Source organism: Ostrea edulis, chromosome 1 (genome assembly GCF_947568905.1).
Source record: "Ostrea edulis chromosome 1, xbOstEdul1.1, whole genome shotgun sequence".
In the NCBI taxonomy this organism is placed as follows: Eukaryota; Metazoa; Mollusca; class Bivalvia; order Ostreida; family Ostreidae; genus Ostrea; species Ostrea edulis.
The window spans coordinates 9,942,595-9,955,629 of NC_079164.1; the positions used below are offsets into that span (position 1 = coordinate 9,942,595).

At 35.7% G+C, this 13,035-nt stretch overlaps 1 protein-coding gene across 1 annotated transcript in view; it reads left to right on the forward strand.

Annotated features, from left to right (window-relative positions):
- The window catches only part of LOC125664151 (microprocessor complex subunit DGCR8-like), a 34,264-nt gene extending 21,572 nt beyond the window's left edge, over window positions 1–12,692 (forward strand). Inside the window, exons 10-17 of the mRNA XM_048896714.2 lie at window positions 223–321; window positions 1,321–1,400; window positions 4,188–4,288; window positions 4,956–5,055; window positions 5,244–5,300; window positions 5,893–5,976; window positions 8,399–8,509; window positions 9,469–12,692. Of these exons, the coding sequence (XP_048752671.1) occupies window positions 223–321; window positions 1,321–1,400; window positions 4,188–4,288; window positions 4,956–5,055; window positions 5,244–5,300; window positions 5,893–5,976; window positions 8,399–8,509; window positions 9,469–9,546 (710 nt within the window). The 3' untranslated portion in view covers window positions 9,547–12,692. The remainder of the gene's footprint in view (window positions 1–222; window positions 322–1,320; window positions 1,401–4,187; window positions 4,289–4,955; window positions 5,056–5,243; window positions 5,301–5,892; window positions 5,977–8,398; window positions 8,510–9,468) is intronic.
- The last annotated feature ends 343 nt before the right edge of the window (window positions 12,693–13,035 follow it).

Genomic DNA, 13,035 nt, shown 5'->3' on the forward strand with positions numbered 1-13,035 from the left:
AACAAATATAACACTGATGAAATGCCTCCATATAACAAATATAACACTGATGAAATGCCTCCATATAACAAATATAACACTGATGAAATGCCTGCATACAACAAATATAACACTGATGAAATACAATGTACCTGCATGGACAGTATGGGTTTTACATATTAAAGGATGATCATTGTTGAGTGTTTTGGTCTGCAAATTATGTTGACAATTTGTATATTGCAGAGAATGCGCAGAACCCTTATAGTGCCACAATAATTATTAATGAGATTGAATATGGTACAGGATTTGCAGGGAGCAAGCGAGCAGCCAAAATGGAAGCAGGTTAGTGACACAGGCTGTGTGTAGTATTTAATGATAATTTAGAGAATCATCAAAATATTTGATGCAGTTGTCATGTGAAAAGGTACTTGGAAAAGTGAAGATGACAAACTGATTGAATTCATAAATTCGATAAAAAATGCAAAATTAAGAGTAAGGCAAACACGGACCCCTGGACACATCACAGGTAGAAGCAGGTGTGTAGGAGGAGTAAGCATCCCCCTTCACTGGACACATCACAGGTAGAATCAGGTGTGTAGGAGGAGTAAGCATCACCCTTCACTGGACACATCACAGGTAGAATCAGGTGTGTAGGAGGAGTAAGCATCACCCTTCACTGGACACATCACAGGTAGAATCAGGTGTGTAGGAGGAGTAAGCATCCCCCTTCACTGGACACATCACAGGTAGAATCAGGTGTGTAGGAGGAGTAAGCATCCCCCTTCACTGGACACATCACAGGTAGAATCAGGTGTGTAGGAGGAGTAAGCATCCCCCTTCACTGGACACATCACAGGTAGAATCAGGTGTGTAGGAGGAGTAAGCATCCCCCTTCACTGGACACATCACAGGTAGAATCAGGTGTGTCGGAGGAGTAAGCATCCCCAGTTGACTGGTCACACCTGCTGTGAGCCCTCTGTTGAAGAAATGAAGCAGTCCAAAAAGAATAAGTAATCACCTTTAAAATTAAACCTATGAAATGGGCTTCAATGAAGATGAAACGGTTAATTTCATGTGACAGTGATTTTACTGTCATGAAGCAAAAGATACGAATTGACGTTTACATATATACAGTATGCAAGTCATCGAATCTTAAATAATTTATCAGAAAGTTTGTCCCGTACTTTCGGATACTATTTACATATAAAGAAATACTGATTCATTTCTTAATGCTTTTCACAAGACATTACGGTGTTTTAATGATTTTTCTTCTGTTTAGATCATCTTGTATAACAATATTTTCTGTGTTCATTGTCATTGATATGTTATATTGTTTTCCAGCTAAGTCCACTTTGAGTATTCTTATCCCAGAAATGTCCAAGTTAATAGAGAAACAAGTGGAGGAGGTGGAGGACCTCTCAGTATGTAAACTATATGTGTAACATAAGATCATATGTAGACTATATATATGTAACAATAGTTGTTATGGAGACTGTATATATACAAAACAATATATCTCATGTAGACTGTATATATACATAACAATAGATCTTATGTAGACTGTATATATACATAACAGTAGATCTTATGTCGACAATATATACGTAACAGTAGATCTTATGTAGACTGTATATACGTAATATTAGATCTTATGTAGACTGTATATAGATCTTATGTAGACTGTATATATACATAACAGTCAATCTTATGTAGACTGTATGTATACATAACAATAGATCTTATGTAGACTGTAGATATACATGTAACATTAGATCTTATGTAGACTGTATATATACATAGCAGTAGATCTTATGTAGACTGTATATATACATAACAATAGATCTTATATAGACTGTATATACAGTGAAACTTCTCTAAACCGGCCAGCTGTCGGACCGAAAAAAATGGCCGGTTTAGAGGGGTGGCCGGTATACTGAGAATTTAGCATTTAAAGACATTTCAGCTCAATTTGTATTAGATATTTCATTGACATACCACAAACCATATAATATGGTGTTCAATGACTATTATTTCACTATTGGAAATAAAACAAAATAATTTACTAACATGTTTGTTTTCAATTTATAGCACTTAAACTAATTAAATATGAATAAACATTTTTACATTGACATGCATAAATAATGGAAAACATTCCGTTTAAATAAAACTGCATTTGATATATATGTATAGAAATCTGTAGACTAGCAGCATTTATGTAGAATTTCCGCTTATGTTTTAATAAACAAAACAAACACATAGCCATATGATTGTTGCAATTAATACACAGAGTAGGTACTGCTCACTTTGATATGGGGATCTATGATCAATTATCGGTGGAGATCAAACTAGACTGATAGTACCTACAGGTAATTATTACCAGAAATAGTCTTGCTGCAATCATCCAATTTTAACTAAAAATTTATAACAGGATACATAAAGAAAACACAGAGGCCTATGATTGGAATTCCTCTTACCTATAAAAACTCTGTTTACATCCATTGCTTATATCGTTAACAAATTTGTTTTGACGTTTTTGAAAAGTACAGTAGTAAATATATAATTTTAATTTTGATGTTTCTTAGAATTTTAAGTCTATGGAAACCCCCCAAAAATCATTTATCTATTGAAAATTATCATTAACAGTCATGGGTTTGTTATTAATTAACTACCGCTTATATCCATGGTGCAACAATATGGCGTATTGATTGTATTCATTCAATATGTGCATATCTGTTTATAACATTTCATACAGAAATTTGAAAGGGTCACTTGGATTAGCCAAGCACCAATTAACACCCTGGACAGCACAGGTAAACTATAGAACTTATAGAGGCCACTTGTGTTTTTCACACCTCCGGTTGATAATTTCCCACCTGGCCAGTAGGTCAGTCATTTTTCACACCTGGCCGGTCTTAATCACCACTCTGGCCAAAATTTTCTAGTATTCAAATTGTGGCTGGTATTATAAGGGTAAATTACACATGTTTGTTAACAATTGTATTTTAAAAAGTGGCCGACGTCCGGTTTTCAGGGGTGGCCGGTTTTGTGAGACTTTCTTTGTAAGGAAATGTTAAGGTTTCTGCCGGGACTTTGAAAATCGGCCGATATTCAGGGAGAACCAGTTTTCTGAGGGGCCGGTTTGGAGAAGTTTCACTGTATACGTAACAGTAGATCTTATGTAGACTGTATATACGTAATATTAGATCTTATGTTGACTGTATATATACATGTAACATTAGATCTTATTATACTTACAATATCGCAATACGTAATAGATCTAATCATTCTTGATTCAATATAACTGTTAAATGATCAGGAATTTTGACGCTCTCTGATTGGTCCAGAAGATCTTTTCTGGTGTGTACCTCAGAGCGATTTCACCTCAGTATTAATTTTGAGAGGTTTATTCAGGATTTTTCTCTTGACCAACTGTAGATTTCCTGACATTTTTATCGACCAATTGAATTGTGCATATCAGAACATGCTGCTGTAAGTCTAATTCAATGCTCTTAATGGCTTTACCAATCTTTACTAATTATAGTCAAATCAATATCATTTGTATCTACAATGTAAATAATTGATAAGACATTTTACTACTATTGCAGTTTCTAGGTTTTGACTTGAAATTTTGGTATGTGTTTTAATGCATATTTTATTATTTGTTGAAGGTATTAAAAATATTGTGAAAAGTGGTGTAAAATTTCTGATCATTTATTAAAGCAGTCATTGACTTTTGATGCAGTCTACTCGGAACTGTGTGGACTTTGTCAGGTGTTGGTTGACCTCGGCCTACAGACTCCGGCAATCAATATCTGACCAGGTCCATATAGTCACTAGTAGACTGTATCAAAAGTTAATAATTGTTAATACATTATCAATACAGTGACGATATACATGTATGTATCGTATACATGTATATATCGTATACAGTAAATGTATTTCATACATTGTCAACAGGGAAATACTGAAATTCATCCATTGAATAAATATTGATGTTTTCACAGTTGATATTACCACACTCAAGATCTCTTTCATTTCCTCAATAAACTGGACGAAGTACATTTCATGTCAAAGAACATCTGTTTATGAAAAGAAAATATTTAAACTTGTTTCTGAATGAAAATTGCATTTATCCAAAATAAAGGACACATGAATATACATGCATAAATCCTTATGAAATCTTCAGCAATTCTTTTCTCTTCTTTCAGTTTTTCGATGATATTAAGATTGAGGACCCCAGAGTTTATGAGTTGTGCAATAAATCAGGTCAACCTAGTCCGTTTCAGATTCTACTGGAGTGTCTCAAGAGGTTGGTGCCTTGTTTATTCTGTGAGTACAGATTGTGTTATACTTGTGTTACAAAGAAGAATTCACAGATCACTGTAAATGCTGTAAACCAGTGAGTCGCAGAATCTTTAAGGGGCTGGCAAATTACGACAATAGCTGACGGGTCATTTGGTCGACTGCTGTAGGCATGGATTAGGAATGTACTAGTCTGTGTTAATCTGTATTTAAGTAAACATTCAGGGAAGTATTGCATTGTTGACTGAATTGAGTACAGTGTTGACTGCTGTGTCGCATTTTGACAGCTGTCAAATTCAGCGAGTCGCTCACTGGTTCAGAGCAAACAAGTTTATGGTAAAATGTTTCATCATGGTACACTCTGGGTTTTACATTGATGGCTGGGTGGTGTTAATTTGTAGATGGTTTCTCTATCATGGAATTGACCCACACGTATTAATATGAGTTCATTTGTGTAGATATATAAGTAAAGGAAGTGTATAGTTTGTGGACCAGTTAATTATTTATGGAGCAGTGCCTTTTCTCCCAATTTTGTGATCCAGGGGTCAGATCATTCTATAAGCTAATCTGTTATGCTTGCAATGTTCGCTCTCTAAGTACTTGTTCTGTATGATGGTACAGATGTAATTGTCATAAAACATTTAAAGTATGAAGCATGACCCTGATTTTTACAGGAATTATGGGCTGGGAGATACGCAGTGTAAGATTGATGTTAGGACCCTGAAACATCAGAAGAGTGAGTACACTCTGACCGTCGGGAAGCACTCTGTCACGGTAAGCTGGAAACACAAGTCTGGTGGTGTTTTATCCAGATGCAGATAACTGATATCATGTTACATTTATAAGTCAATAATCTCTGACAATAGCTCATACTAATTCAGTTTTATGTTTAGGAGTCAATAATCTCTATAAATGAACAATTTCCTACAATGATGGATTCTAAGGTAGTTGTTTTTTCCTAGGTGGTGTGTAAAAATAAGCGTGAGGGGAAACAGAGTGCTGCTCAGGCCATGTTGAAGGTAAAAGTTTGGGTTGTACAATTTTATCTTGGAAACATAGTTATAGAGGACATAGTAATGGTGCATGTGTGAGAGAGGGGTGGTGTATGGCGTATAGTGAGTGAAACGATGGCATACTGTGAGTGAAACAATGGTATGTGTATGTTTTGTGAGGGAATAATTGTGTGAGTTTTGTGAGGGAATAATTGTGTGAGTTTTGTTAAGGGAGTGATGAGGTGCATGTGTATTGTGATGGTGTATTAGTTTTATGAGGGAGTATTGTGTGTGTGTGTGAGTTTTATGAGGTAGTATTGTGTATGTGTGTGTGAGTTTTATGAGGGAGTAATTGTTTATGTGTGTGTGAGTTTTATGAGGGAGTATTGTGTATGTGTGTGTGAGTTTTGTGAGGGAGTGATGGGGTGTATGTGTTTTGTGATTGTGTGTGTGTGTGTTTAATGTGAATTGGTGTATTGTGTGTGTAATTCTGATGTGAAATACATGTGTCTGAGTATCAGATTTCTGCACTGCTTTGAAGTGCTCTTGTTAATGTTAGTTTCTTTTCTTGTTTTTTGTTTTCACCATATTGTCATGTTAACCATCATTTTTTGAACAGCAACTTCATCCACATATCTTCAGCCTGGGTGCCTTGTTACGGTTATACGGAAGATCTTCCTGGAAAAGTGTGAAGGAGAAAAAGGTTTATTTTATAATATTTAATTTAATATTTAAATATTTTTCAGCTGGGAGAAAAATTCTTTTTTAACATGATTCATATAAGGCCAAAATGTATTAATCTTTAGTGTCTCAGGCCCTGCCATATTTGACAGAAAGATACTGCATTGATCATGTTTATCAAAATATTGACTAAATTTTCACTTCCAACATTAAATACAGAAGTGTTTTATGATATCAAAAGTCTGTATTAGGTAAAATCATTGTTTTATGCATAATATTATAAAAGCATTTTTTATTCCTTATAGTGAGTGATTTGAAATATTAAATATACAAAAGAATGATATTTGGTTGGTAATTTCATATGAAATGTGTAGTAAAATAGAAAGGTAACTCATGCCACAAGTTGAAATGTTTGGTCTGAGAAACTAAAGATTAAATTTTTTTGGCCTTGTTGAGCATTCTAAGTTAGACATCATTTAATGAAAATGTACAGCTGTCACTTGTTATACCCCCCGCAACAAGTTGTGGGGGGGGTATACTGGAATCGGGTTGTCCGTCTGTCCGTCCGTCCGTCCGTCTGTAGACGCAATGGTTTCCGGACTCTAAAACATTATCCTTTCCACCTACCGTCACCATATCATACATATGGACTACCCATGGGATGAAGATGTTCCCTATCGATTTTGGGGTCAAAAGGTCAAAGGTCAAGCGCACTGGACATCGAAGAAGCAATATGGTTTCCGGGCTCTAAAGCGTTATCCTTTCCACCTACAGTCACCATATCATACATATGGACTACTCATGGGATGAAGATGTTCCCTATCGATTTTGGGGTCAAAAGGTCAAAGGTCAAGCGCACTGGACATCGAAGTAGCAATATGGTTTCCGGGCTCTAAAGCGTTATCCTTTCCACCTACAGTCACCATATCATATATATGGACTACCCATGGGATGAAGATGTTCCCTATCGATTTTGGGGTCAAAAGGTCAAAGGTCAAGTGCACTGGACATTGAAGTAGCAATATGGTTTCCGGGCTCTAAAGCATTATCCTTTCCACCTGCAGTCACCATATCATACATATGGACTACCCATGGGATGAAGATGTTCCCTATCGATTTTGGGGTCAAAAGGTCAAAGGTCACGCGCACTGGACATCGAAGTAGCAATATGGTTCGGTTTGTCATGCCATTTGTTTTTTACACTCAGAAAAGAGGTAGTTTATACCTATTACCAACACCCTTTGGGAGATTGGGGTAAGCGGGGGGTATTCTTAGTGAGCATTGCTCACAGTACCTCTTGTTTAAACAAGTCGTTATTTTCACTTCTGTGTAATGAAATTAAAACTGTGGTGAATATAACCAAGAACATGAACTTAAAACTGCAGGAAATATAACTAGCCATGTAATTTAATAAATATATAAATGTAAACACCTTCAAACATTTTAGACTGTGAAAACGGATAAAGACAAAAAACTATGAAAACAAGAGCTCCACAACCTGGTACAACCCCTTGCTATGTACGCTTTTATCTATTAAGTCCCCAAGTGACTTGGACCTTTTGACCCCAAAATCAACAGAGTTCTTCTCTTTTTAACAAAGCTATTTGTGAAGTATCAAATTGGTCGAGCAAAAAATGCAGCCTCTAGTGTGTTTACAAATTTAGTGTTACACACACTTAAATGTTCTTGTTAATTTATACCCTCTCACAATGAGTTGCAAAGTGTTATTAAAAGCCAATTAAAAACAAATTTAAAGCAACTAGGAAACAAAATTATTACGAATACAATCTTATCTGTCGTGTCAAGGCAAGCTCACAAGTTTCAGTGAATATCAAAGGTAATTCACAATATATAAAATGTATGTTCTTTGTGAATCCTTTAAGTAGCATTTTAGAATTTGGTGAAATTTGTCGCAAGGAGTACCTATGATACATGTATATCATACTTCTGGGTATTTTAGAAACTAAGATGATAAACACCCACAATATATCATACTTCCGTATGTTGTAGAAACTAAGATGATAAACACCCACAATATATCATACTTCCGTATGTTGTAGAAACTAAGATGATAAACACCCACGATATATCATACTTCCGTATGTTGTAGAAACTAAGATGATAAACACCCACGATATATCATACTTCCGTATGTTGTAGAAACTAAGATGATAAACACCCACGATATATCATACTTCCGTATGTTGTAGAAACTAGAACTACCAACCATAAGAGTTAACATGTTAAACTGAGGTGACAAGATTTCAGACCAAACATGTATTTTTTGACTTTCAGTTTAAAAGTATTGTAAGATGCACAGAACATGTATTTTTTGACTTTCAGTTTAAAAGTATTGTAAGATGCACAGAACATGTATTTTTTGACTTTCAGTTTAAAAGTATTGTAAGATGCACAGAACAGGACTAACTTTTCCTGTTTTACAGAAAGAGGAACATGCTATCACTGGCTTGCAGTCCCAAGTACGATCCAAAAAACCAAACGAACCTCTACTCCAAAAGTTAAAGGAAGAAATGATGAAAATTCAGATGCAAAGGGTAATGTTAGATTTTTGTGTTATTCTGTATGTGGGCGGGGCATGTAGTTTTCCTTGTGTCTGTCTTCTCGTCCCACTTTGTGTTTAGTTTATTAATGAACTGTAGGAAAGTCCTTCATGAAATTTCATACAAGGACATGTCTTAGTTAGAACATGATGAATTTGTGGGTAGAGATTCCAAGTTAAGAGTGGGGTCAATATGGCTATATACTGTTAATGTCGTTACATTTAATAAACTTCTTCTATAATTTGTTTTCAGTGTTTACGTGGTATCTATAATGCTCTATTTAAAAAACAAAGGATACTTTTAATGAATACTCAGGTGACTGATAAGGCCTCTCGTTTCTTATGTCAAATCCGGAGATTTGAAAATTCATCAGTTAAAGTTCTATAGAAACCAATAAATTGCACAGAAAAGAACAATAACTCCGTAAGGGCTATAATTTTAGAATTATAATTTGATATAACTGAGAATAGATTTAAGTCAAAATATATCCTTGACTTGTGAAAATCACACAAATGACTTATTGAAATTTTGAATAATGTTTAGAATATAATCTGAGCATGAATTTTATTGACTTATAGATCTCAATATTTCATGGATTTGATCTGTTTTAGAATTTGACTTAAGTCTATTCAGAGTTTATGCTCATAGAGCCTGGTTTTGTGGTTTGGGAAGTTAACTTAACAAAGTGAAATTTTAAAAGAAAAACGAGTGTGATTTTCATATGTATCATTCAACATTTCCCTGATTCTTAAAGAGACTTTGACAAAAATAGTTGAACATCAGATGCACACCGAGTATACACAGAGCAACTCATTTATCACATGACTGGTGCTTTCTACAGGCAAACCTTCACTGATGTGTTCATCGTGTCATGTTGTTGGTTAATTACACCCCATAATTTCAGTGGTTATTTGAAATGTTATATTGAATCTCATGTGTTATTTCATTTTTAGGAATCTGTTCAAACCAAGGGAAAGTTTCGCATCGATGCCAAAACTCTGTCCGGCACTGTGACGTGTATTGACCTATGATAGCAGTGTCTCAAAATCTCTCCAAGTTCATTGGACCACCAAATATTCCAATTAATTTGTTAGTTATTAAATCGAAGGACTGTGATTGGATAGAATTTACTTGCCTTCAGATTTTTGTAAGTGTATACCAGAGTGATATATTTGAGCTGATGCAAGTCCATTTATTATTAGTATGATTGATATTTATTGATTGTCCCAATCGAATTTTATTTTTGAGATGAAGTACCATGTGTGTTGATAGGAATCCATAGATATACTTGTGAAGTGTATTATGAATGAAGAATGTCCCTACTACCCCCCCCCCCTTCCCTCCCCCACCCCCATCAGCTGTGCTGACAGATTTATGTTGCCTCCTTTAAGGCTTATTTTCACCTCTGTCATTCTTCTCAATATTTGGGGAATTTAAACCAGGTCGAATATTTTTTTCAGAGTGCATGTGCACCTGGTGTCTCTTTTTTACAACAAACTGTGTGTTCATATCAATGTAGAAGTTTACACGTTTGTTTTTGTTGAATCCAGATTATTGTATTTCACTGGTACTGTACTGAATTCCTTAATACTGTGTTATAGGTAGAGTAGTGAGGTTTTTGAAAGAAAATTTAAAAAACAACAACTGATGGAAGCAAGTTCAAAAAGAAAAAAAATAACAAACCTTCACTTTTATTCGTTCAGTGGGTCCCACAATCTGCTGTTTTTCTCATTTTGTTCCTGGGCAGATTTTTCCTTCTTCGATAGCATTTTGTTTGGAAATAAAAAGTTTTATAAGGCTTCAATACTGATTAATGTTAAAATTGTATAATAATCTGAGGCTAATTTTAAATTTTAATCACCTCTGTGAAAATACTAATAATGGGGCAAAAATGTCTTGTCATGCAGTTTCAATGTAATTGCAGCTTTCAGTTCAATCAAACTTAAGCTATTCACAATTACAATTATTTCTTTGTAAGCCATCAAGCACAAAAGCTGTCACTTGTTACTGTTTTACTGAATCAGAATTTAAAGATGCAAGGGTATAACTATAGGGAGAGGAAGGTACACATGTTTGCACACTCCCCCTTTTTTTGTCAGTTTTGTTCAAATTTTAACTTTTTTATAGTAAGCATAAAAGAATAAAGTCATAAATACATTAATAGGAAATTACTTAAATGCAGGGTTTTTCTGCACTCAGCTTTGACAACCCCCCCCCCCCCCCCCCCCCCCCCCCCCCCCCCCCCCCCGTAAATGTTTTCATAAAATATCAAAATCCCACAGCAGGAGCAACTTCTATTAAGATTAGTAAAGAAGGAAAGGGCCACATTACAATGGATTTCTCTTTGTTCCTTGTGTTGTGTTTCCATTTCTCTAAATATACACAAGTACTAGTGCTGTATACCCTCATTGTGTAGGGGAGACAAACATCACTGGAGAGAGAGAGAGAGAGAAATTCTCAAGACACAGCACTTCTTTGATTTGAATCAGTATCGCTTCAGGTGCTAGGACAAAAGTCCTTCCTCCCTCACATTCCTTATATTATTAGGAAATTTTTATTTAGATTTTTATTTAATGGTTTTGAACCCCCACCCCATTATTTTTCTCCACTTCCATGCCCAGTTTGCAAAACTTGACAGACATATGCATTCCTAGTCACCTTTTTTTGTTTTTATTTCTTTTCATATCACCAGGCCCTTTTATTTTTGTATGTAGACTTGTACAAAATGAGTTCCGAGTAGATACAAGTGTGAAAGCACAAAACAAAGACGCCCACACTCAAGCATACATACATATATACACATACACATATTTATATACACACACACACATACTAAGAACTAGAGCAACCTTTGTGGTTAGTCGGCCTCAGGCAAGCTCTGTGGCTTTTGAGCCTCAGGCAAGCTTTGTCACTTGTGAGTCTCGGACAAGCTTTGTGGCTAGTGGGCCGCAGGCAAGCTTTGGACCTGTAGGCCCCGGGCAAGCTTTGGTGGGCCTGTAGGCCCCGGGCAAGCTTTGGTGGGCCTGTAGGCCCCAGGCAAGCTTGGGGCGGCCTGTAGGCCCCAGGCAAGCTTTTGGCCTGTAGGCTCCAGGCAAGCTTTGGGTCTGTAGGCCCCGGGCAAGCTTTGTGGCTGATGGTGTCTTCTCAGCGTTTTTTTATTTAATTTTGGTATTGGGGTTTTGACATACTTTGTTATGTACCTGTAATTTAATGTTTTTTAAGGCATAATCATCTGTCTTGTGATATATATATAATAATACACTTTGCCTTGTTGCCCAAAATATGTTGGGTTTTTCCCCACCAATACACATTGCCAATTTAGATTGAATACATTCAGCAATTAATTTTTTATGTATGATATGAAGAAAAGATTTATGTGTGGAATATGACGATGAAATTTATGTGTTGAATATGACAATGAAATTTATGTGTTGAATGTGTGTGTTTGCTGTAAATTTTAGGTATTCTGTACAAATTCTAAATATAAATCCATGACATATGTCAAGGCATTCCATGTGTGACTCACAATCAAGACGTCATCGAAAGTTTGTTTTTTATGCTCTCAAAACTAAACGTAGATATATTGTTTTGATGTATTTGTCTGTCAAACATGTCGGAATTGAAATGGGAAATGTTATCTGCATTTTGATTGGCTATTAGCTTCAACTTTGTTGTCATAGAAGAATGATGCACATATTCATAATTCATCTCGAAGTACTTTGGTGTTAATCACCAACTGCATGAACAATATGACTTTATCCTTATCCAATGGATAAAGGTATTCCTGGTTGTTTCGCACAAGGAAAACACCACAAACGCTCAATGTATCCATATGTGAAGTCAAGTTGATGACGTTAGTAGAGAAATAAACAGTTGTGGCCATGTGAATATTAACCATTTCAAATCGCTGAATAAAACAAATATTCTATAGATATCCTCTTTCCATTTTAAGCAAAATACTAATAGTTGTATTAGAATGAGTATATCTTGTCCTGTCTCAAGATTTCAAACCAGAAGACGGGGGCTGTTTAGTCCCCAATGCTGTGTGTACTTGTAACACCTTTCACTATCGCCAAATGACCAGATGTTGTGTTTTCAGAATTTGCAAATGCTGTAGCTATTCTCCAGTGGTTGTCCAGGTAAATTTGAACTCAGTAAAGAAAATTATTACTTTTAACTGATTTATCTTATTTTATTCATGCTTCATACGTTGTAAGGGGGCCGAGTGGTTAGAGCATCGCGCTCAAAATCACACGGCCTCTCGCCTCTGTAGGCGCGTGTTCGAATCCCGCTCGCACGGGTAAGTGAGAAAGTTTCCCAGTTTACTTTCGGAAGGTCGGTGGTCTCTTCCCAGGTACATTGTATCTGGCCTCTTTCTTCCACCAATAAAAACAGCGCTACCAGATAACTGAATAATTGTTGAGTGTGGTGGAAAACATCAATCAATCATACGTTGTATTAGAAATTTCAGTTTCTGAAGCTCTATGTAACTCACTTGAGATGAAGGGATCTTTATCGTG